The sequence below is a fragment of the Plectropomus leopardus genome, chromosome 16 (assembly GCF_008729295.1).
Source record: "Plectropomus leopardus isolate mb chromosome 16, YSFRI_Pleo_2.0, whole genome shotgun sequence".
Classification (NCBI taxonomy): domain Eukaryota; kingdom Metazoa; phylum Chordata; class Actinopteri; order Perciformes; family Serranidae; genus Plectropomus; species Plectropomus leopardus.
This window is the reverse complement of record NC_056478.1, coordinates 797,625-823,013: the sequence shown is the minus strand read 5'-3', so window position 1 is coordinate 823,013 and position 25,389 is coordinate 797,625. Positions and strand designations below refer to the sequence as shown.

Below are 25,389 nucleotides of genomic sequence, written 5' to 3'. Positions count from 1 at the left end.
AACAATAATTCGGTGAGCATCGATCTCCTCAGGTGTTTCAGCTTTCAGTACAATGTACATTATAATATATGTACATATCATGAGAAAAATCTCTAATTTGGTTTAACCCTTTGAAACCTGGAGCAACTTCCCTTTTCTTGTGCTGCTTTCAGAATGCCTTTCACAAGTATTTAACCCTTTGACCTCTGAGCAAATTAGTGCAATTTCTTCCAAAAACATGGGAAAAAGACAATGAGCAACTTGATGAGAAATGTCCCACAAATAATAAGAAATTAGTAATTTAGATTTTTTTTAAACCAGGGAAAAATGTCTGGGCAAAAAGATATATTCATAATTATCATTAGTTGTTAATTAGTGAAAAGCACTTCTCTATGTCTTGTTTGCCTTGTTTTTCAAACTTTCTTTTTCTCTTTTTTTCCCCACTAATTTTCAGGTTATTGTCTTGAACCTTTTATTAATTTCTTGCTAATTATTATTTCATTTCCTCTCTCATCGCTCACTGGCTTCCTTCAGTGTTTTTGACAGAAATAAAGCCAATTAGCTCTGATTTTAAAGGGTTCACCTGCTGTGGCCAAATACTACTACTACTACTACTACTACTAATAATAATAATAATAATTATAATAATAAGCCTAATAACAACAACAACTGATCATTTGTTTCAGTTTAAATACAGTTATGGTGGCAATTTGTCATTTTTACACTTTTTGTCTTGGTAATAAATGTCTCACAAACTGCAAGAAATTGGTATTGCATTATTGCATTAGCATTTTTGAAAGGCTAGGGAGAAAAAGACTAAAGCTAGAAAAAAACTATATTTCTATATTTGACAGCAATCAAGCCAATGTGCTCAGGTATCAAAGGGTTACTAGTTTCACCAAAAAGCATCTTGATCAACTGCTCTGCAGCTTTCATGTGAAAGACGAACTTTTAATTTTTTTTTTAATTGTATTCTGTTCGGTTGTGCACTTTCTGTGGCCATGACTCGTTTGTCAACGAGGTGGAGAGGGTGCGCCTTGGCAGCGCGGGGAGCCACAGAGGGTTCGGGTTTGTATGTACAGTCTCGCGGACCCTTCCAGGACCCTGTTAAGGCATGAACAAAAGCAACCATCCGGACACATTATCACACTACAGAGTAAGGCACATAGAATAGATAGATCATCGGTATTTACACGGGATATGGCTGCACAAACACTTCCAACAAACATCACAGTATTAAAAAACACCAAAGCATAACAGCCGACTTTTTAACTACCACAACCTGTTCCCCCTTGTTATCTCTGCTCTCTGCTCTTTCTTCTCAGATTGGCTGCCAGGTCAGCTGATTTTGACATTTGATATGATATATGATACAGTAGAATCGCATCTACGTTCTGTGACCACTCCATAGCTTTCAGATGCCCCTAATTATCCAGGAGAAACTGGGATTTTAAACCTTAATGTACAGCTTTGATTATCTTAACTTGATCTCTGGGTTGTTAGCAGTTTGTTGCAGCAAGTTCACACTTTGCTTTTTACACATTCTGCATGAAAAGGCAGATTTTAGACAACTGGCACAAACTTTCACACAAAGCAACGACAACATGTTAAAATGGAGAGTCTGGCTTACATTGTGTAGCTGTACTGCTTACCTGGGTACTAAGGAAAACTGTGTCACCTAATTAGTAGGCTTGGCTGGTATTATGGTATTGCGAGCCCGTTCATATTCATGATATTCATTTGTCAAATACCGCCGCTTTTGCAGGGCTGTCGGAGTAACATCCCAACACCAAAAGCCACCTTTTGTGTCCACATGATACACCGCTTGATAACATCAGCTGAGAATGCTGTCTAACAGAACCATTCGTGGGGTTATAATACACCGCCGGATGGCGCCTGCCGCGGCAGCATGATACGCAGATGGGCAGCATTGGTTAAAAGCGCAGCTGGACAAAACCTGCCGCGTCCACATGATATGCCACTGGATGGCGTCAGCTTGAAATGCAGCCAGTAACAATGTAATATAATGAGCTTGAAGGTCCCTTTAGGGCGGGCAGGAGGGGTGATGGATGGATCCAACAAACCCCAGACTTTCATGCAGGAATCCAGTGTTGTCTTCCATCTGATTGTGATGTTTTTTTCCTCCACCTTTCCATGTGCCTCCTTCCCCTAATCCTGACCATCCATGCCAGCATGTGTGTTTGCTGACATCCCAGCGTTGGTTGCCATGTGTTGTTGCTGCCTAAACATAACCACGTGCACCTAGAGTGTAATATATAGATGCTGAAGTCCACTGACAAAGAGGCAACATGTGACGAATTGGGATGAGGATGTATTGAGATATGGAGACAAATGTATGTATGCTTATCAGTCTAAATTAAAATGACTGTTAAACTGGGGCTCCTTTCTGGGAAAAAAGGAACATGAAGACACACAATTACAGTTATGGGGAACAGGAAATGCGATTCACAGCTCCAGGGGCCGGGAAGGATGGTTGGAAGGATGCAGAAGTGAGAGGCAGGAGAGAGAAAACTGGATGTTCAAGAACGTGTTTTGCTGCAATGAAAAGCCAGAAAGGTTCTACAGTGTTGTTCAGGCTGTTTCAGAAGCCCGCAGGGTTCTACACGTCCTCAATAACATACTTCAGAACTCCAAAATCCATCCTGTCTGGCTGAGGCCGGAGAAGAGATCCAGAAAGACTGAAGAGGTTCCAGAACAGAAAGACTCTGAACTGTCGAGGCTGTCAGAGAGTTCGAGCATGTTGGTTCAGGGTGTGTCAGAATGCTGAAGGGTTCTACGATTCTCTTTAAGAGTCTTTAGAGTCTTTATGTCCATCCTTTCTGGCTGAGGCTGGAGAAGAGATCCAGAAAGACTGAAGAGTTTCCAGAGCACAAAGGAATCTGGACTGTTGAGGCCATCAGAAAGCTCCGGGCTGTTAGGAGTAGTTCAGGAACACAAAATGTTCCAAAGTTTTGTGGGCAGTTCCAGAACCAAAGCAAAGCCTTAAATAACATCACGGATAGTCCCAGAAAAGCGAGTCGGCTTCAGTGTTGCACTTCATACTGGACCCTTAAACAGAAACCTCCTCTGTCCCTGTAGCCGCTAGGATGGTGAAGTTGTGATCCAATACAGGCGGGGAAGTTCCACTGAGGACAGCTCTAAAACCTGGTGCTATGGGAGAAGCTGTCAGACAGGATGATGTTCTTGTAGAAGTTGTCGGAGCGCGTGGAGCAGTAACCTTTGACCTTGTCGATCATCTGGCTGACGGGGAGGATGGAGGAGGAAGAGTTGGGCTCCGCCTCTGAGGAGGAGGAGCATGAGGACACGCACTTTGGGCTGGTCTGGCTGGAGTAACATTTATCTGCAACCAGGGAGAAAAAATAGAAAGGGACACAGTTAGTGTCAAAGGACCTTGTAATAATTATTAAAAAGTTAAGGTTGAGAATCATTCAGGACGTCTGTCACAGTGACCACGCTTACATGCACACAAATACTCTGCCATTACAAATGTTACGGGTCCTGTTAATGCATGTTCTGTTTGGATACTCCAAATTAGGCTTTATTCTGTTTCTATTAAACATTTTCTGATTGAGATGTGTGGAACAAGCTGATCATATTCAGGTTTTAGGGAGCATCCCTTAGACATGAATGCGCATTACGAATATGTGTCTCAATCAGGGTTTTAACTGCAGTTTGTGACACACGGCCTCTCTCTTACCATCAGCTTTGTGCCTCTTTTTCTAGAATTTGAGGACGTCTCTATGATTTTAGGGCGTTTCTAGCATTTTAGGACATTATAAGCTAGGACCTTTGTCGGGAGGTGTTGGGGATCCTCCACTGGCTCCTTTTTTGATCAACAAGCTCTCTATTTTTTTTAAGATTATTTTTTCGGGGGCATTTTCCCTTTATTTATAGGACAGTGTGAGAGAGACAGGAAAGGTGGGAGAGAAAAGGGGAAATGACATGCAGCACAGGGCCTCAGGCTGGACTCAAACCCGGACCGCTGCAGAAACCTCAGGCACACGGGGAGCACACTCTAGCCAGTGAGCTAGAGGTCGCCCCAACAAGCTCTATATTGATGCTGTTTTATGCACTCTGGCACCTTATGGATACTAAAAGGTCAAAAACAATTCACATGGTCAATCACTTTATTTTTACTGTCAATTAGAAACAGGTTGAGGGGTACCTGAGACCCTATTGGGGGCCAGATTTGGCCCACAGGCTGTGAGTTGAGTATTACTGGTATAACAAGTCCACCACTAATAGGAAAACTTTGGAAAAATCCTATTTTCATGCAAAAAAGCAAGATAGTGCAGGTGGCTACAGGCGTTCAACTCTTCCATATTCTGACGTGATGAACGACGTGTTAATCAGAGTGCACAGCTGCATATAAACAGAAATATTAGTGGAATATTAATTTTTATTTGCCATGTCAACTTGATAGAAATATTGTCTTTTTCAGAATAAGGGGAAACATTAATATTTTGGGGCTTTCTTACAGTGCATGTAAATGTATTCAATGTGTGGTGGAGACAGGATTACAGCTTTAACAGAGGTAGCATGTTTTAAGACCCGTTCTACACATTAACACACAGAAGAGAAATTTATAATTATTTTACAGCCAAAAAAACATGACAAAGCTTAAGTTACAGTTGCATGAGAACAGTAAAGTGTGAGTGTGGGCAAAATGGAGAGCAAATGGTCAAAGACTAACCTAATTTTTCTCATCATATATCCACGTTATGGACAGAGATGTGCAGTGATATCTGGCACCGTCTGTGTAAAAGTAAACAATCCAAAGAAGAGCATCCATGGTGGCCTTCAGCCAAGACTAAACATCTCTAAATGTGTTATTCAAAAAAACAGCTAAAAGGGTTTATCAATGTCTGTCTGACACAGTTATCAAACTCCAGTTAAACTCAACATCATATTCAACATCAGGAAAAGTTGTGTGGAGTTTGGACTGAGTGCAGCAGAATGCAAGAGAATTCCCACCAATGGCATACGCCGAGCGGCCAGTCAGACCAGAGACGATAAACGAAACTGAGAGTGCCAGACAAAGAGGAGGAGGAGAGCCAGCATTACGGCGAGGCGGACTCGACTTGGATCGAGAGCTGCCCTCTACCAAGCCTCCTTCTGGTTAATGTCCGGTCGCAGGAGAATAAAGTGGATGAGATGCGATTGAGGCTCACTCAGCACTGGGAAATCAGAGACTGTTCTGCGCACATCTTCACAGAGACATGGTTAATCCCTGACCCTGGACCTTGTTAAGAGCCATAAGGACACAAGACTCTGATGCAAATTCAAAAAATGCACCGCAGGAATTGAATGATGCCACCAGCAGCAACATGCCCAAACAACTGGATGGAATCTTCACAGTAGCTGCTTATTGTAATCAACTCATCCTTCAACTCCAAAGATATAACCGCATCAAGAACAAATGAAAATCTACCGAACTAATAAATCTATCGTCTACCTTCTTCCAAAGTCCCATACTGAGCTACCATGACAACACATTCTCGTCACATGTTGCCCTCTTTGTCACTGGACTCCTGGGCTACATATTATGCTCTATAAGATTTAAATCATGTTGGCTTTAAGATACATTTGGGATGCAATCAGAATTATTCACTCTCACTGCAGCTGTCTCCTAATTTTGAGCAGATGTCAATGAATGAAAAAATACACCACTTGATGAGCATTTAGATGCTTTTCACAAGTACTGCCTCTTTTGAAAGTTGAGCAAATTTTTGATATTTTTTTTTAAATAAAGTTTTCATGTATTGTATAAAAGGCAATGAGCAGCTTGGCAGGAAATGTCCAGGGAAAAATGTCCAGATTTGTTTTTTATTATTCTAGAATTATATATTTAAAATTATGTTACAGAAAAAAATACACATACATGTACTTTAATTGTACTTGTTATTTATTTTTTTAGACTTCATTTTTTATGTTTATTTTCAGAAAATATTTTTCGGTCATGTCTTGTTAAGTTGCTTGTTGCCTTCTTCCCATGTTTGTGAACGAAATCAGGCCGACTTGCTGAGGTTTCAAAGGGTTAATGGCACTTAGTGGTTGTTTTTACCATCTGTACCTTTGATTCTCTATTTCCTTTTTTTTTTTTTTTTTTTTTTACATATAGTCACAGTGTGGCGTTAACCTCTGACTTTGAGCAGAATAACTGATGCTCTTCCCAGGCAATCTGGTCATGGTCTACTGTTTCTTCTTTTTCCTCGTTAAGTGAGGTTGGACGGTTTGGCGTTTTTCCTTCTCCTGTCCTTGTGATATCAGGACCTCAGAGCCCGACAAGTACAACAGCCAGGCAGCATGAAGCCACGTTGGGTCACATCCAGGCTTAACAACAGCAGCTCTATTCATAACAGCATATTTTGACTTAATTTTCCACTTGATCCCGAGATCACATAGCTGGAGACGTGTTTTGGTTGAACTTCAGAGAAGAGGACAGGAAGCACATGCGGAGATGGCTGGTACATCATCAACATGCAGCGAGGCAACTGATGAGAATTTGGAAAAGCTGAACCGATCTGTTTAGAAAGACTGTAGGAGACTTGTTCTGGGTCCTGGTTGCGCTGATGCCGTAATCGTGCTTGACGCAACCCTCTACTGCCTTTATTATGAGCCACGCCTCCACTATCAATATACGCATGGGATTCTTATCAATGCCCACAATATTATCAGAGAGTGCATTTAGTGATTTTACAGCTATAGTTATTGTAATGTGACATGCATCTGTCTCCATTATTGCTGTGTACCCCCCTTCTCTTTCCTTTTTGCCATGATTGTATTTCAGTTGTTATTTACGACATCTATTACATGTCTGTCCGTCCTGAAGAGGGATCCCTCATCATCCTCTGCCGCTCTTCCTGAGTTCTTCCCCTTTTTTTTCCCGTTACAGGGGTTCTTTTTCGGGAGTTTTTCCTCGGGTGATGTGAGGGTCTAAGGGCAGAGGGATGTCGTACGCTGTAAAGCCCTCTGAGGCAAACCATGTTTTGGAAAAATGGGCTTTATAAATTAAATTGACTTGACTTGACAATTCTTTCCCAGTTGCTCTCTGTCTTTTTTCTCCATGTTTTCAAAAAAGATCAAATCAAATTTTCAGGTTTCAAAGAGCTAAGAAATGACAGAGTAATATTATCAGTGCTGATCTGAGCACATGCTAAATGTCCTGCGGACCTCGTTACTACAGTGTCATTGTGTATTGTTGTACTTTATTTTTCCCATATTTTGCATGTTGTCTATCTTTTTTCTGTTTTTGTTGATTTATGTGATCTGTTCATTATTGGTTGTTTTGTAAACATAAAAACAATAAATATTTTTGTGCATAGAAAAAATGTCCTGTGGACCGTTCGGACTGCTTGGTTGGAACTACTTGTTGTGTAATCAGAGTTTTACAGCTTGGAACTTTTTTATGGAAACTGAGCCAAAGCAATCAGGCTAAACTTGTGTAATGTGTGCCAAAGAAAGCACGTACTGTCCGTGTTCTGGCGCTGAGGTGCCATCACAGCGTTTATAATCCAGCGAGCCTCTGACTCATCCTGTAACTGGTGCCAGAATAAACTCAAGAGAAATAAAGTAGTCATGTCGTGTTGCTTAACATGCAGCAGTGATTCCCATCGTCTCCTCCAAACACTGTCTCTGTGCATCAGGAAGCGGCGGCGGTGGGAGATCATTGACTGCTGGAGGCGTCCAAAGACACGACTCCACCGATTCCTGCATAACTGGACACTCGAGGCGTGTTCTGACAGCGCTGATTATGGCCCGACACGGCCCAGAAAAATAAAATCCTGCGTTCAGCGCCGGAGAGATGATACGACCCAAAACATGTCGTCTGTTTCTGCTGGACACTCTGAAGTCACAGCCACAAAAATACAGGTCGTTTTATATTCAATAGTTTGAGTTGAGTAATTTTTAAGCCTTTAAAACCTTGATGGACATCAGTTTTCTTGTGCAGTGTTTGGACCCAATTCACAAGCTATTTAACTCCTTGAAACTGAGCAACTTGGTTTGACTTCTTTCAAAAAACATGGGAAAAAGGCAATGAGCAACTTCACAAGAAATGTCCCACAAACTGTGAGAAATTAGTAAAAGCTGACAAGAAAATGACCTAAAAATTAGTTTTAAAAAGACCCTTTTACTAAAAGGCCATTCTGTGGGTGAAGTGTTTTTGAGATGATCTTAACTTAAACGTTCCCAGCTGGGTGAAACAGGGGATCTCTGGCTGCTGATGAGGACGATTAACAGCGATGATTTTTTTTGACAGAAGTGTCCTGGTGTCCAGATGACCAAAGCAGCACATAAAAAGTGGCCTCCAGCCACAATGAAATGTTTCAAGGCTCCTTTTGTCAGGACACAAAGCTGGAATCGAGAACAACAGACAAAAAGCAGATTTCCTCAAAAGACGTCCAGTTGTTCTGTGTGAAGATGCTGAACTCTTCCTCAGTAGAGGCAGTTACTGGAAGGTATAGACCGTCATCGAAAAACATGCTGTGACAAATCTGGCAGCCTGCTGATAAAACATTTACACTGAGTGTGAATGTTAGTGTTGTACTTTACATGCTGTCAGCATCCAGTGAGCCTCCTCACAGACGTTAAAAAACTGTGGAAAGCTGGACACTAAAATCTGGATGGTTTGGTTTGTATCAGATCACAGTGTGTTTGTGTTCTCACATTGTTGCATTCAGCCAAACGCTGCTGACCATCAGTCCTAACCGTGTCTGTCAGTTAGTTTTACACAATAAACAGATTTTCAAGAATGAATGTTTCCTCCTCGGTCCATCTGGAGTCAGAGGACTGCATCACTTCACCAGCAGCAGCAGCGAGACCGCAGCTTACAGTCTGATATTATATTATATATATTTCTACACTTGTCTTTTGCAGTTCAGCCTCTCTACTAAAACATTTTAGCATGGTAGAAGTATTTTGTTGTCAGGATATTTAGTTAGTCAACGGTCTTGGCTCCAAAATAACAACAATCAGTGCAATCAATGAAAAAATGATCACGTTATTGAGCAGCAGAGCTAGTCAAGTTACTCAAAAATATAATTTACTGCTGATTGAAAAAGTAATCCCACTACTTCACAAGTCCTTGTGGGACCTTGGAGGGTGACTGAGGTGCAAGCTCCCCTTTCTTTTTATTGATCTCTTTATTTAGGATATTTTAAAATACTATTTTATTTTTTAATTTGTTTATTTTTATTCAGATATTTTTAACTTTTTTTTTTCTTTTTGAAGTGTTATTATATTCACTATTATGTACATGCAATATAATATATATCCCTCATATCATTATCCACATCCTATATTTTCCTCTGAGTATTATTTGCTCAGTCTGTCTTCTCTCTGAGAGAAGTCTGTGAGACGCTGCATCTAAAGACATGTATACATGACTGTCCTCAGCAACAGCTCACAGCAGAGTCAAATCACCACTTTGCTTATCAACAACAGTGAGAACACCATGCTGCCTGATCATTTTCTGTATGTTTGCTGTAACGGCTGCAGTGTTAAACCACGGGGTTAATGATTTACGTACCATAACTGCATGGTCAGTTCAGGAAAGATCATGGTTGCGGTAAGCAAATGTATGCTTGTTACAACTTGAAATATGCACTTGATGTAAACTCAGTATGTACGTTTATTCATGTCCGCAAGTTAGAATATCTGAACGTTGATTTTTGGTTTCATATGGGACTGTCTTCTGAACTGACGTCCTGTGTTTGTTTGACCCGTCTGATCGCCGCTCTCATGGGCATTTTACTGCGTCACCTGACTTCTTTGCTCGCATCATAATCAATAAATCCACAAAAGGTTGCAACCAACAAAAATCATGAATATGGGTCGCAGTAAGCTGCCTGAACAGACGACTGACAAATCTCAAGAAAACAACTGAAAAGGTTAGCTGAGAAAGTTTAAGGTGAGAAAGCATTTTAAAAAATGCTGATTATTGTGAAGATGAGATTTTGATCCCTCAGACCGCAGCCCTTACATTCACAGAGTTTAAAGGAATATCAAAAATATCCGTTTTTTAACTGTTTGAGCGAGTGCTAAAGATCTGCAGGTGTTGTGCAGAAATGAGCGGGAACGGTTCGTTCTGTAACTGCTGGACTGAAATCTAGTGTTGGATCCAGAATCATCAGTTCCCCGATGTTCTCATTATGTGTCTGTGTTTTACAGTCTGGACACGTCTCTGCCTATAACCTCCACGAGCTGATGAAATGCTGCTCACACTCTGCAGTCTGAGCACAGCGGAGGTTTCTGATCCGTCTGAAACACAAACCTGAACCTCAGAGCACCTCAGCTGCAGCCAGAGACCCACACAGGAAACAGGAAACTCCACGCAGATGTCAAGCGCTTGGCTGAGGGGCGGAGTGACGACTGAAGAGCAGCCGAGCGGCGGAGGATCAGCCAGAGTTCATGACAGTGAGTCTCAACTTACAGCATGTGGGCCAAATCAGGTGGCCCCTGATAGGGCCCCTGGTGGCCCCCCAACCATTTTCTAATTCCCAATAAAAATAAAGTCATTGACACTGTGAATTGTTTTTGCCCTTTTAGTGTCCATAAGGTACCAGAATGCATAAAACTGCGTCAAAATAGATCCCAAACACCCTCCGACAGAGGAGACAGCTAAGACACTAATGTCCTGAAATCATAGAAATATTCTAAAATCTGAGAAACATCCTCAAAAAGGATAGGATAAATTAACTTCAGGGAGAAAGTAAAAAAAAATCTATATATATTTGTTTAAATGTGCTGCTTGGATTGTGCAGATAAATGTGTCATGAAATGTGAAAAAAGACAATTTCATCCATTACACACACACACACACACACACACACACACACACGCACACACGCACGCACGCACACACGCACACGCGCGCACACACACACACACACACACACAAACACACACTGCAGCCCACGGGCCTGTGTGTGATCCACAGTGATCAACAGGGCAGGATTTCGCTGTTGTTGAGTTGTTAGTTGACATCTGAGTGAGACAGAAGCTGTGAGGGACATCAGGACTCTGTCCTGTGTCTGACAAACAGAGCGGAAACTTTATATCATTAATAACTGAGAAGTCTAAAGGATCGTTAAAATGATGAGAAGCTGCCGGTGACACAGATGCCATGTTATCAACATTTTTAACCGTGTGCGTCTCTTTGCTTCAGTTTTGCTCTTCCTGTTGAGTGAGGGACGACAGCGAGCGTCCTTAAGCATGCCATGTTTCATTAATAACATCCAGATCCAAATGTGTCCGACAGTATGTGTCCACAGACGGCTGGAAATGTGATAATCCAACGATTACCGGTATTTCTGTTCTGACAGTTTTCTGACTGTGATAAGTGGTATTATTTTGGCAATTTTTACTTTGGCTAGCCTGCGGTTTGGTAGGCATGTTTTCTTTTAAAAAAAACAAAAAAACAGTCTAACCGCCGTTACTGCACTGTTACTCTGCTGTTACTGCACTGTTACTGCAATGTTACTCTGCTGTTGCTCTGCTGTTACTCTACTGTTACTGTGCTGTTACTGTGCTATTACTGCACTGTTACTCTGCTGTTACTCTGCTGTTACTGCACTGTTGCTGCACTGTTACTCTGCTGTTGCTCTGCTGTTACTCTGCTATTACTGTGCTGTTACCGCGCTGTTACTCTGCTGTTACTCTGCTGTTACTGCGCTGTTACTCTGCTGTTGCTCTGCTGTTACTGTGCTGTTACTGTGTTGTTACTCTGCTGTTACTCTGCTGTTGCTCTGCTGTTACTCTGCTGTTACTGTGCTGTTACTCTGCTGTTACTCTACTGTTACTGTGCTGTTACTGTGCTGTTACTCTGCTGTCACTCTGCTGTCACTCTGCTGTTACTGTGCTGTTACTCTGCTGTTACTCTGCTGTTACTGTGCTGTTACTCTGCTGTTACTGTGCTGTTACTGTGCTGTTACTGTGCTGTTACTCTGCTGTTACTGCACTGTTACTGCGCTGTTGCTCTGCTGTTGCTCTGCTGTTACTCTGCTGTTACTCTGCTGTTACTGTGCTGTTACTCTGCTGTTACTGTGGTGTTGCTCTGCTGTTGCTCTGCTGTTACTCTGCTGTTGCTCTGCTGTTACTCTGCTGTTACTGTGCTGTTACTCTGCTGTTACTGTGCTGTTGCCCTGCTGTTACTCTGCTGTTACTCTGCTGTTACTGTGCTGTTGCTCTGCTGTTACTCTGCTGTTACTCTGCTGTTACTGCACTGTTACTGTACTGTTACTGTGCTGTTACTCTGCTGTTATTCTACTGTTACTGTGTTGTTACTCTGCTGTTACTGTGCTGTTACTCTGCTGTCACTCTGCTGTTACTCTGCTGTTACTGTGCTGTTGCCCTGCTGTTGCCCTGCTGTTACTCTGCTGTTACTCTGCTGTTACTGTGCTGTTGCTCTGCTGTTACTCTGCTGTTACTCTGCTGTTACTGCACTGTTACTGTACTGTTACTGTGCTGTTACTCTGCTGTTATTCTACTGTTACTGTGCTGTTACTGTGCTGTTACTCTGCTGTTACTCTGCTGTTACTCTGCTCTGATTAAAAACGTTACAGGGGGCAGATGTTAGCTGGGAGGCAGTCGATTGTGGCGTGCAATCAGCCATGACGGGAGGTTGGTCGACCCCGCAGTCGGTCATGGCGTGAAGTCGGTCGTTGTGTGCAGTTGGTCGTTGATTGCAGGCAACTGTGGCGTGCAGTCAGTTGCGACGTGCGGTCAGGTGTGGCAGTCAGGTGTGGTGTGCAGTCGGGTGTGCTGGCGGTCAGGTGTGGTGTACTGGCGGTCAGGTGTGGTGTGCTGGTGGTCAGGTGTGGTGTGCTGGTGGTCAGGTGTGGTGTACTGGTGGTCAGGTGTGGCGTGCTGGTGGTCAGGTGTGGCGTGCTGGCGGTCAGGTGTGGTGTGCTGGCGGTCAGGTGTGGCGTGCTGGTGGTCAGGTGTGGCGTGCTGGCGGTCAGGTGTGGCGTGCTGGCGGTCAGTTGTGGTGTGCTGGCAGTCAGGTGTGGGGATCAGGTGTGGCGTGCAGTTGGGTGTGGCGTGTGGTCAAGTGTGGCATGCAGTCGTGGCGTGCTTGTTTCTGCACCCTGGGGCACTCTGGGTGGGCGGAGCTGCAAGTTTTAGTGGTGGGTCAATAGCTACAGGTGGACCTCCTCCCACTCAGTGTGTCTCAGACTGGGAACAAGATGGCTTGAACTGGTATGACATCACAGTGACCAGCCAATCACAACACACAGTGGTTGCTTTCCCAAAATGTCTGACAGCAAAGTTTTTGTTTTCTTCTTCTTGTCTGATTAAATTTGATCCACTTTGAGCTCAACACATTTTGGGAAACGCAGAGCGAATCACTCGATGCTGGAAGCAAGGGGGTCAATCAGCCAATCAGCTTCAGCGTTACCTGTCGGCGCTCCTCTCCTGCTATTGGTTGGAAGAAGAACTCTCTACACACCAAACACAGAGGCACAAACACGAGCGTCAGCACATCATCCAGAGACAAACTCAGAGACAAACTCAGAGACAAACTCAGAGACAAACATGTCACACACTTTTACAACAAAAACACTTTTTACAGCTTTAAATTAATTATCTCAGACTTTTTACATTCACTCAACACATATTTTTCTCCCAAATTCTGGACAAAAATGTGTTAAAATCCGTGTTTGTGAGCAATTCTACTTTCCCAAGAATATCCATCCACCTGACAGGTGTGTCTCTGAAAACTGCAGCCACGTCACCTGATGTCACTTATAAGGAAAGGAAAGGAAAATCATCTGGAAAAAGTGCTTAAAAATTTCATTGATCCATTATGGAATTACAATGATTTTAAATGTATTTTTTGCTGAGTTTTCTCTTTTTTTCCTTATACAGTATCCCTAGCTTTTAAAAAATCATTTTCTAAATCTGCGGTATTGTGATGGTCACATTTTCAGAGTTTAACCGTCCTCAGACACACCTGTGCAGTCATCATAGTGAGGAGGAACAGAATACAAGTCACCAAGTCACAAATTTAAGACACAAAATATCAAAATCACGTCTCATTTCAAGCGTCTCCAAAGATAAACTCTAGTTTCGGGTGGAAGATGATGATTCTGAGCATCAGATGTTTTGTTTTTTGAGTTTTTAAATACGATGTGTGGTGTAGTTTGACATGAATTAAAGAGCCGGACTGATGTTTGTTGCAGAGCAGTAAAGTCAGAAAGCCTGCGTGCTGCTGTGTTTCCTCACAGAGAGATCGACTCCAGACGAGCTGTCGAAACGCTCCAACCTGCTGCTGCTGCACAGAAACCGAACTTCAGATCAGCTCTCCTGTTTCTATTTCAACACATCAAACTTTATTCCCAACCTTTACGGCCTCCACCTCCCTCCATCTCCAACTCATAACTCATCTTTACAAATAATCCTCTCTGCAGCCTCCAGATGTGTGTGTGTGTGTGTGTGTGTGTGTGTGTGTGTGTGTGTCTCACCTGTGGTGCTGTGTCTCTTGGTGAAGGGGTTGAGTGTTGCTTTGGCTTTGGAGGTCCAGTTGGCGGCGCTGCTGGAGCCGAAGGAGCTGGAGGACAAAGACTTTCCCAGGTTGTCTGAGCTCACCTTCTTAGTGTTGTTGGTGGCCGTCTTACTCCAGTCTGCAGCCGCAACACACACACACACACACACACACACACACACACACACACACACACACACACACACACACACACACCCATATGGCATTATTTTATTTGACTTTTTTCTTTCAAATTTGTTTTGGCGATTTAAAGAAAATATTTTGGCTTTTTTTTCTTTTAAATTTTTGGCAATAATAAAGAAAACTTTACGGCAATATTTTGGATGATTTTTAAACAAACGCTCTTTTTGTTTCATCACAAATGTTTGGCAATTTTTAGCAAGGCATGTCTTCTTTAAAAAATTCCCCCAAATGACACACTCTGTCAGCCAAAAACTGTAAAAATAGAAATTATTGTTGAAAATATCATGTGTTAATTTACAGGTTTGTGAAACAGATTTCCAGAACTTTTCCAAAACTTTCAGGAAATATTTAGTTTTTCTAAACTCTTCTCTATGAGACGCAAAGCTGCAGAGACAAAGGTTTTATTTTTTAATAAAGTTCTCTGCTGCTGCTGCTGCTGCTGTGGGAACCTGACAGGACTCCTGGAGACACATTGGATGGACAGAGAGACAGAGGGACAGAGGGACAAGTACCTGAGTTGTCAGACAGCCTGAAGCGTCCACAGCAGATGTGTCTTCTCCACTGTTTCTGGACGTTTTCTTTCAGGGCACAGTGGAAGACAAAAATGAAGAGACCTGAGGACAGAGAACAACAGAGGGACAGACAGACAGAGACAATCACTCAGACAGACAGAGACAATCACACACTGTTTTACAGTTGAAACCTTTTAAACATTTGTGTCTTCATCAGTCATTGTTTAACTCAATTTCTGTCCGCCCCGTCCTCATGGTGTTTGGACAGACGGTCTGTGTGTCCAAACACGATGAGGACAGACGGTCTGTGTGTCCAAACACCATGAGGACACATAATCTGTGTGTCCAAACACCACACCACTGTCCTCAGAGGACCTACTATGTCCTCTGCTACTGTAAAACTAATCTGTGCGTGTCGCTGTGTGAACTCTGTGTGACCTCTGTGTGACCTCTGTGTGACCTGAGGTGACTTCTGTGTGACATCTGTGAGACCTGAGGTGACCTCTGAGGTGACCTCTGTGTGACCTCTGTGTGACCTGAGGTGACTTCTGTGTGACATCTGTGAGACCTGAGGTGACCTCTGAGGTGACCTCTGTGTGACCTCTGTGTGACCTGAGGTGACCCCTGAGGTGACCTCTGGAGGTGACCTCTGTGTGACCTCTGTGTGACCTGAGATGACCTCTGTGTGACCTCTGTGTGACCTCTGTGTGATCTGAGGTGACCCCTGAGGTTACCTTGCAGGGAGTTGAAGATGGCGAACAGGTACATGAAGGCGAGGTTAACGGGCCCCCAGGCGAACAGAGCGAAGCCCCATGTCATCCCCAAAAGGAAGGTGAGACTGATGACGCTACGCAGGTTCCTGAGCACCTGAAGAAGAAGAAGAAGAGTTAGAGGAAGAAGGAGGAGGAGGAGGAGGAGGGGGAGGAGGAGAAGCATGGATGTATTATAAATCTGGATACAGCCGTGGGGGCGGGGCCTCGTTCACTCCTATGAGAGCTGCTCAGTGACGCATGAAGTAGAGAAAACTCTTTTTCCGCGTTTACAAAAGTATAAAATACCCAGATCTACTGGCCCATAGAGCAGCGTGGAAGTGATTAACGACAGCCGAACGTTCAAGTGTACCCGAGTGTACCCGAGCACTGACTCCGACTCACTGGCTCGCTCACACAGATGACCCGACTGCTCGAAGCGAAGTGATTTTTGGAGAAATCATGTCCAATTTCTTTTTTACACACACACACACACAAATTAAAATTTTTGGATTTGGAATAAAAATCAATAAAAATTTGGTTAAAAAGATGGTGTTGGACATTGTGTTGAAGTGCTTCTTGTATTTTATATTTGGTTTGGTGTTTTTTTAAAGAAAACACATGTTCAGTTTTTTCTCTGTGTGTCTGTTCGTGTTTCAGCGAGTCACAGCGGCGCAGACTTCAGCAGCGGTCGGAGAGCTGTTTCCTCCCGCCGTGACCGTGATGAGGTGGCGGTGAGCATGTACCTCTTCTCGCAGCGTGCGGTTGCTGCGCTTGCCATTGCGGCCGCAGATCTGCAGCATCACCACGATGAACATGGCCACATTGAGCAGAAATACCAGACAGAAGTAACCCACGCAGGTGACGTAGAAGACCACCGAGTTCTGGATCCAGCAGCTGGGGACAGAGGACACGTCAAGTCAAGTCAAGTCAAGTCAAGTCAAGTCAAGTCAAGTCAATCTTCTTTATAAAAATAAGAGTCATGACCTCACTGACACTCTCCGACTCTTTTTTTCTGTGCTAATTTGAATATTTTTAGGAACTATATTCTTGAATTTGAATGTTTTTGTGCCAAAATATAGAAACGTAATTATAGAGACGTGGTATTTTTCCATGAGATCATCTTCCTGTTAGTGTAGAGAAGTTTATGGTTCAACTGAAATGTATTTCTTCCTTTGTTCTTATGTAACATTGTGGGAACGTTTTATAAAAACATTCTCTGATCTGTCACCATTCAACATCACCAAAACATGCTGAAGCTGAAACAATACATCTTATTAAACCTCACAGGAACATTATTAGAAATGATAAACATCCTTAAAACGTTCTCTGAACGTTAGCTGAAAAGGTTTTCTTTAAAACATTAGTGGAACTTTACGGGCCACAATATGAGAGTAAGTTCATTTAAAATTCAGAAAAAATCATTTTCAGACACTGTAAAACACAGTTAGATACAAAAATGTACAAAGACCAAAATGCATGTTGTGTTTTTAAAGACGTTCCCTTGAATCTGGACATAGGGTTAGTTGAACAGAGCGCTGCAGGAGAAGCTTGTCGTCTTTTTGACCGTGCGACCGAGTGTGATTTAAACGTTTCTCAGTGAAGGTTTTAAACTGGATTTAATCTCACGTCAGTCATGTCAGACTGAAGTCTCTGCGTCCACACCTCTCTGTGGCTATCTGACATTCAGAGGGAACATCACTGCAGTAACATTAGCAAGCATTTTGGAAATGTTCCCTGCAAGCTAGGCGGGTTGCTCAGATTTCAAAGGGTGAAAAGTGAAGACTTTAAATTGGTCCTGCAGTGTGGCCTCTCTCTGTGTTCTGTATATCCTGTGAAATACTCAGCAGTACATGTCACAAATACTCAATTATGATAATTTTTGTATTCTCTCTCCGTATCAAAGTTCTACTTACAACTCGGAGGATCCGTCTCCTGACTCAGCTTTGCCGTACTCCTGCAGGCCGTATGAGCTTTTATCCACCGCGACTACGATGCCCACCAGCACTGCAGGGAGACCTGCAACCAAACACAGCGCCCGTCACTCTCTGCATCACCTCAGACTCACACTCCACTCTTGGTTTTTAGGGTTTTGGTCCTGTGTCGGCCCTCACTCACCCCAGCCCACCACGCAGAACTTGAGGATGTATCTGCGGATGTAGGTGTTGAAGACTTTGACCAGAGCGATGTACATGTGGATGGACTCCAGCCCCATCCAGGTGAAGGAGGTCAGCAGGAAGTAGTGCAGGAAGACGGCCACCGACAGGCACAGCCAGTCCGTCTCCAGACTGGCCAACCAGCCGTCCAGCAGGAAGACCATGTTGAGGAGCAGCAGCGACGTGCTGAGGTTCATCAGGATCTTGGAGGGGTAGTCGCGCCGCAGTTTTCTGATCGAAGGAGAGAAGATTGAAAACAAGAAATGAGGCTGTAATGTCATCCGACTGAAAACTTGATTTGCTCATTCTGCCCGAGCGTCGCAGGCTACAGCCCTGAATCATTTATTAATTCATTTACTGACAGAAAACAAACAAATAATACATAAATATATTGTATATGGGGGTCCCCAAAGCTACAAATATTTGTCCTTGAGCTTCTCTGAGTGACAAAAACAATTTCATGTAAAATAAATATCTCAAAATAAACACCAAAAAATAAATTAATTAATTGCATTTTTTTAAAATAATGACCAAAAATGTTTACAGAAAAAAACCCACAATTTTTAAAGAGAAAATGCAAAATGTTTTCAAGAAAAATAAAACAAATTGTCAAAGGTTATTAAAAATCACCAAAAATATTGAAGAAAACAAATTGCTAAAAATGTCAAAAGAAAAACATTGCCAAAAGCTTTCATAATTTACTCACTCGAAGGCGATGTAGGTGAGCAGCGTGGCGGCAGAGAAGATGGCGGAGATGCCGCAGCCGATGTAGGTGATGAAGGTCAAGACCTTGTTGTTCTGGGGGTCGATGTGCGGTGAGGCTCCAGAGATGTCCTGCAGACAGAGACACACAGGGGACAATGAGATCCCGTCCTGCTCAGCTCGGGTGTCAGAGCGCATCACCAAGAAAAGACGAAAAACAGAAACGATGACATGAGCCAAAGAAAAACTGAACTTTACCACCAATGTTCATATGGTCGTGATTCATGTTATTAATGCAGGGAGACTCGACTCGCTCTGTTTTGGGGGCATTTCTTGGATTTTAGGACATTTCTAGGATTTTAGGACATTGGGGTCTTAGCTGTGTCCTCTGTCAGGGGGGTGTGAGGGCTCTATTTTGATGCTGTTTTATGTCTCTGGCACCTTATGGACACTAAAAGGACAAAAACAATTCACAGTGTCAATCACTTTATTGTGACTTAGAAAATGGTTGGGGGGCCCCCAGGTTTGGCCCACTGGCCGTAAGTTGAGTATCGCAGACTGAAAAGACAAAAAAAAAAAAAAAAAAGTTACTCTTGAACTTTATATCAGCATCAACTTTGGCTCCAGTATAATAATAATAATAATAATAATAATAATAATAATAATAATAATAATTAGATACTAATAGAAGTACTGACATCTCTCATAGAAGTAAAAATACTACAATGTTGAAATACTCTGATACAAGTAAAAGCCCTGCATTCAAATGTTACTTTAGTAAAGATAAGCATCAAAATATACTTGAAGTACCAGAAGTATAAGTTCTCGTTACGCAGAATTTGTCCCATTTCAAAATTAAAATATATTATAGAACTGGGTTATAACTGCTGGTGCATCAGTGTGCTCAAAACTTAATCGTTGCAGCTGGTAAAGGTGGAGCTCATTTTAATTACCTTTTTAAACTGCTGGGCTGCTTAATCTTATTTAATACTTTATAAATTTATCATCTGATAATATTTTGTTTTAATGATCACAGTCTGTAAAGTAACTAAAGCTGTTAAATAAATATAGTGGACGACAAGTGGAAAGTAGCTGAAAAAAGAAATATTCAAGTAAAGTACAAGTACTTAAGTAAATGTACTTAATTACATTCCACTGCTGTCTAAGTATATTACTATTACTTAACTACTTTTGTTGTAACTGGTTGCGGAGGAGCTCATTTTAAATACTTTATAATATGATATTTTAGAAACTGGTATGTTCTCTGTGTAAAATTTTAATCTAAAAAGTAATTATCACTTTCAGATAAATAAGAAAGTACAATATTTTCTTATTACATGTGGTGGAGTACAAGTATGAAGTGCATTAAAATGGAAATACTCAAGTAAAATACATCAAAATTGTATAGTACTTGAGTAAATGTACTTTTCATCACTAAACAAAAGCTTGAATTTTATAAAAACACAAGAAGACATTGAGCAGCTTGAGAAGAAGTGGTCCGAAAATTAGTCAAAAAATTTGTAAAAAGAACAAAACAATTTGCCAAAACAAAACAAAGAAAAGACTTTCACGTGTTTTTGAATGGAATTAAATCACTTTGCTGAGGACATCTGAACTTCAAGGAGTTAAAAAGCACGCTCAGCATCCTGACGTCTGCAACTCTTCATTCAACACGTTTTCTTAAAACACCTAAAATCAAACCGAAGTCTGGTGTGAACTTTAAACAATTTCCAATTAAAAGACAATTTTATAACCAGACTTTTTAAAAAATGTTTTCATCCTGTTCCAGCTGTCGGCACTAAACTTTATTTAACTTCAACTACCTGACCTGTGATTTTAAAAACGCAGCACACGCACACGCACGCACACACACACACGGCCTCACCATGAGGATGCCAAAGTGCGTCAGGTGGTCACACAGACAGACGGTTTTGTTGCTGCTGGATTCTCGGGACGCTCTGCAGCCGTCACTGTTCCAGCCTCCAGCTCCACCTGGTGGCAGCACAGGGGAGTTACTGCACGCTCCCATCAGCACCAAACCAGAAAGAAGAAAACAAAAAAACCCATCGGCTGAACGACAGACACACTCACTGTTCATGCTGAAGTCCCAGAACATGCAGACTGGATTCAGGTTGGGCTGAGAGATGAGACAAGAAGAAAAGAAAGACATTCATCATCTTCTCTCATCACAGATATACATTTCTAAGATGATCTTTGTTTTCTTCACAGCAAAATGTACTGTGCAAATTAACTTTTTAAATAAGAAACTACATCAGTTCAAGTTACAGGGAAATACACAAAAATAAGAATATTAAATGTTAATATGTAAAAAAATAAGAATAAAAGATATTATATATAATATAATATATAATAATAATTAAGAAAATACACAAAATAAAACTTGCCATAAAATGACAGAAAGCTACAATCAAAATTATAATGAAAAAAAACCCAAAACATTTAAATAAAGAAAATTAAAAGAAAAAAATAAGAAGACGGAAAAAAAAGAAAGAAGAAAGAAGAAGAAAGAAGTAAATAAACAAAAATGAAAGTCAGAATAAAATGAAATGAAAACAGAAAAGTAACAATTAAGATAAAAAATAAATAACACAGTCAAAATAGAAAAACAGAAGAATTAAAAGAAGAAGAAAAAATTAATGAAAATAGTAAAGAAAAACTAAAATAAAAGTTAGAAAATAAGAAAATAACTTTTTTTAAAACATCTTGTTTGCTCGGATCAAGCATCAAACAGTGAGGTTGCAGATCGCAGCAGACTGAAACTTGTCCCATGTGCGCAATTAAATTTTACAGTTCATTTATTTTTTCTTTTATATAATATTTGAAAAAAAAAAAAAATCATTTGGCATCACCAATTTTGAATATTTTGTGTGTCCATCATAACAAATCCAAATATAAATCCATTCAGTTACAGGTTGCTATGCAACACGAAATGCTCTGTACACTAAAGGAAACATACTTATTAAAGTTTACATTTCTGCCCAAAGATTCCCATGAGGCCAAAACACTGGACCTTGATGAAAGACGACAACACTGCAATGTAAACGCACACACACACACACACACACACACACACACACACACACACACACACACACACACACACACACACACACACACACACACAGGTCCAGCTGTACCTGCTCAGACAGGTGAGCAATGTGGATCTCCACCGGCTCCGGCAGGTCGCTGATGGAGAAGTTGCCCACACTGCTGGCCACCACGTAGCTGTTCAGAGAGCGACCGTCCTGCTCTTTCTGAACAAACAAACAAACGTCATAGTTTTTAGCCTCATCTCATCATGTCACAGACAGGTTCAACAAAACCAACCAGCAGGTGAGATGTTTGACGTGTTTCAGGTGTTTGAGGTCTCACCTGGAAGAGGTTTGTGCTGCTGAAGAACAGGAAGTTGATCCTGGACAGAGACGATCTGTCGGCGTCACTCAGAGAGACACTGGACAGCAGAGACGCAGGAAGAGTCACCTGAGCTAAAGGGTTAATCCTCTCCGACTCAAAATCCACCTGAGAGAAGAGGAGGAGGAGCAGGAGCAAGAGGAGGAGCAAGAGGAGGGGGAGCAAGAGGAGGAGGAGGAGGAGGAGGAAGAGTAAGAAGAGGAGGAGCAGCAAGAGGAGGAGGAGGAGCAAGAGGAGGAGGAGGAGGAGGAGGAGGAGGAAGAGCAAGAGGAGGAGGAGCAGGAGGAGGAGGAGGAGGAGGAGGAAGAGGAGCAAGAGGAGAAGGAGCAGGAGAAGGAGGAGCAAGAGGAGGAGCAAGAGGAGGAGCAAGAGGAGGAGGAGCAGGAGGAGGAGGAGGAGAGCAAGAGGAGGAGGAGGAGGAGGAAGAGCAAGAGGAGGAGGAGCAGGAGGAGGAGGAGCAAGAGGAAGACGAAGAAATGATCAACTCAAACAAACTTCACAACTTCAAAATAAAAGCCCATAAAGGAGTGAATAATCAGTAATGCAGGAGAGTTTACCTGTGTGTGGGTGGAGTTACCTTTGTGTGGGTGGAGTTACTTGTGTGTGGGTAGAGTTACCTGTGTGCTGGTAAAGCTACCTGTGTGTAGGTGGTTACCTGTGTGTGGGTGCACTTAAATGTGTGTTTGTGTGTTGTCACCTGTGTGTAGATGGAGTTACCTGTGCGTGGGTGGGGATTGTAGATGGAGTTACCTGTGTGTGGGTGCAGTTACCTGTGTGTAGGTGCAGTTACCTGTGTGTGGGTGCAGTTACCTGTGTGTAGGTGGGGGTTTGTAGATGGAGTTACCTGTGTGTGGGTGCAGTTACCTGTGTGTAGGTGCAGTTACCTGTGTGGAGGCGCAGTTACCTGTGTGTGGGTGCAGTTACCTGTGTGTAGGTGGGGTTTGTAGATGGAGTTACCCTGTGTGTGGGTGCAGTTACCTGTGTGTAGGTGCAGTTACCTGTGTGGAGGTGCAGTTACCTGTGTGTGGGTGCAGTTACCTGTGTGTAGGTGGGGTTTGTAGATGGAGTTACCTGTGTGTGGGTGCAGTTACCTGTGTGTAGGTGCAGTTACCTGTGGGTCGGTGGAGTTTGGAGCGATGAAGGCGCTGAAGGAGGTCCCGTTGAACATGGTGGTGTGTTGAGGGCGGAGATGCCCAGCGCCAGGTGTCTGGAGGTGATGCTGATGGACGCACTGTCGAACTCGATTTTCTGAACCAGCTTGTCGACGGTCTTCAGAGCCCTGAGCGGGACACAACAAAAAAAAGAAAAACATTCAAGTAAAATTCTGAATGACAAAACTGAACAAACTGAATCAGAGAGAAAAGACGCTGTGTCAGAGACAATCAGACGATGACTGCTGATCGTACTTCTCGGAGTTGGCGGCGAGCGCCGTCTCAGAGCTGGTCATGACGTTGGGAGATGATGGTGACGACGGTGAAGGCCAGCGTTCTGTTGATCTTCGCCACGTTGACCAGCTGCTTCACCTTTGTCACGACTTTAGACACCTGCAGACAGATAGAGAAGGAGGAGGACAGGTAAGTAATTTCCTCCATACAGGAAGTCGGCGCAGAGCTCCGAGTCTCACCTCCTCGTTGGATAGCTCGTTGTTGGTGATGGCGGCAAGCTGCACCGCCACCTCTGCTGCATTCTCTGCAGAAAAACACACACAGAAAAAAATGATTCGCCATAAAGAAAGAGCTCAGAATGATAATAATTAACCCCTTAGGGCTCATGTTAATATCACACACACTCGTATCTCTCTGTGAACAAAATGCCCTTTTCAAAATCAAGCTTTAAAAAATATTAGACATTTTCTTTCACTGAGTTAATTTTTAACCAATATCAGCCCTAATCATAAAATATAAAATATTCATTAATTTTCAGAATCTTAAACACTAAAGAAAACATACTGATTATTGTATATTATATTTTCTGAAGCCTGCACTCTGCAGCACGAGAGCCTGTGATTGGCCGGCGGCTGAACGAACCTGCTGACACCTCAATGGCGTCGATGTCGGTGCAATTGGTGACGTCTGCGGCTGACCAATAGGAGGAGAAAGTTCTGTGGACTGATCAAACTGAGACAGACACAGAGGGTGAAGACAGGCTGCTTTACTGCTGTCTGCTGCTGTCTGGAGTAACTCATTACAGTAATTCCTCTACTTTTTGGCGGTAACTACACACGCATATACTCGATCTGCAGGAAAAACGGTCGCTGAGCATCAACTTCTTTCAAAGCACTTAAATGGGTTCTTGTTAGTCCCTTAAAAGGTTCCACTGTAGTACAAGAGGAGCGATTTAGTACGTGTGTCTCTGTGTGTCTCTGTGTCTCTGTGTCTCTGTGTCTGTGTGTGTCTCTGTGTGTCTCTGTGTCTCTGTGTATCTCTGTGTCTCTGTGTGTCTCTGTGTCTGTGTGTGTCTCTGTGTCTGTGTGTGTCTCTGTGTGTGTCTCTGTGTGTCTCTGTGTCTGTGTGTCTGTGTGTCTGTGTGTCTGTGTGTCTGTGTGTGTCTCTGTGTGTCTCTGTGTCTGTGTGTGTCTCTGTGTCTGTGTGTGTCTCTGTGTCTCTGTGTGTCTCTGTGTGTGTCTGTGTGTGTGTCTCTGTGTGTCTCTGTGTCTGTGTGTTTTTGTGTGTGTGTGTGTGTGTGTGTGTGTGTGTGTGTGTGTGTGTGTGTGTCTCTGTGTCTGTGTGTGTCTGTGTGTGTCTCTGTGTCTCTGTGTGTCTCTGTGTGTCTCTGTGTCTCTGTGTGTCTGTGTGTCTCTGTGTGTCTCTGTGTCTCTGTGTGTCTCTGTGTCTGTGTGTGTCTCTGTGTCTGTGTGTGTCTCTGTGTGTCTCTGTGTCTGTGTGTGTGTGTCTGTGTGTGTCTCTGTGTGTCTCTGTGTCTGTGTGTGTCTCTGTGTGTCTCCGTGTGTCTCTGTGTCTGTGTGTGTCTCTGTGTCTCTGTGTGTTTTCTGTGTCTGTGTGTGTCTCTGTGTGTCTCCGTGTCTCTGTGTGTCTCTGTATCTCTCTGTGTGTTTCTGTGTCTGTGTGTCTCTGTGTCTGTGTGTGTCTCCGTGTGTCTCTGTCTGTGTGTGTCTCTGTGTCTCTGTGTGTCTCTGTGTCTGTTTGTGT

At 42.7% G+C, this 25,389-nt stretch overlaps 1 protein-coding gene across 1 annotated transcript in view; it reads right to left on the bottom strand.

Annotated features, from left to right (window-relative positions):
* Positions 1-2,235: 2,235 nt before the first annotated feature.
* The window catches only part of adgrg6 (adhesion G protein-coupled receptor G6), a 96,127-nt gene continuing 72,973 nt past the window's right edge, over positions 2,236-25,389 (bottom strand). The window contains 19 exon segments of the mRNA XM_042503540.1: positions 2,236-3,340; positions 14,466-14,624; positions 15,202-15,303; positions 15,936-16,068; positions 16,697-16,847; positions 17,867-17,969; positions 18,069-18,337; positions 18,813-18,940; positions 20,694-20,800; positions 20,900-20,945; positions 21,967-22,083; positions 22,202-22,348; positions 23,352-23,414; positions 23,417-23,519; positions 23,647-23,693; positions 23,695-23,784; positions 23,865-23,929; positions 24,268-24,337; positions 24,339-24,357. Of these exon segments, the coding sequence (XP_042359474.1) occupies positions 3,138-3,340; positions 14,466-14,624; positions 15,202-15,303; positions 15,936-16,068; positions 16,697-16,847; positions 17,867-17,969; positions 18,069-18,337; positions 18,813-18,940; positions 20,694-20,800; positions 20,900-20,945; positions 21,967-22,083; positions 22,202-22,348; positions 23,352-23,414; positions 23,417-23,519; positions 23,647-23,693; positions 23,695-23,784; positions 23,865-23,929; positions 24,268-24,337; positions 24,339-24,357 (2,122 nt within the window). The 3' untranslated portion in view covers positions 2,236-3,137.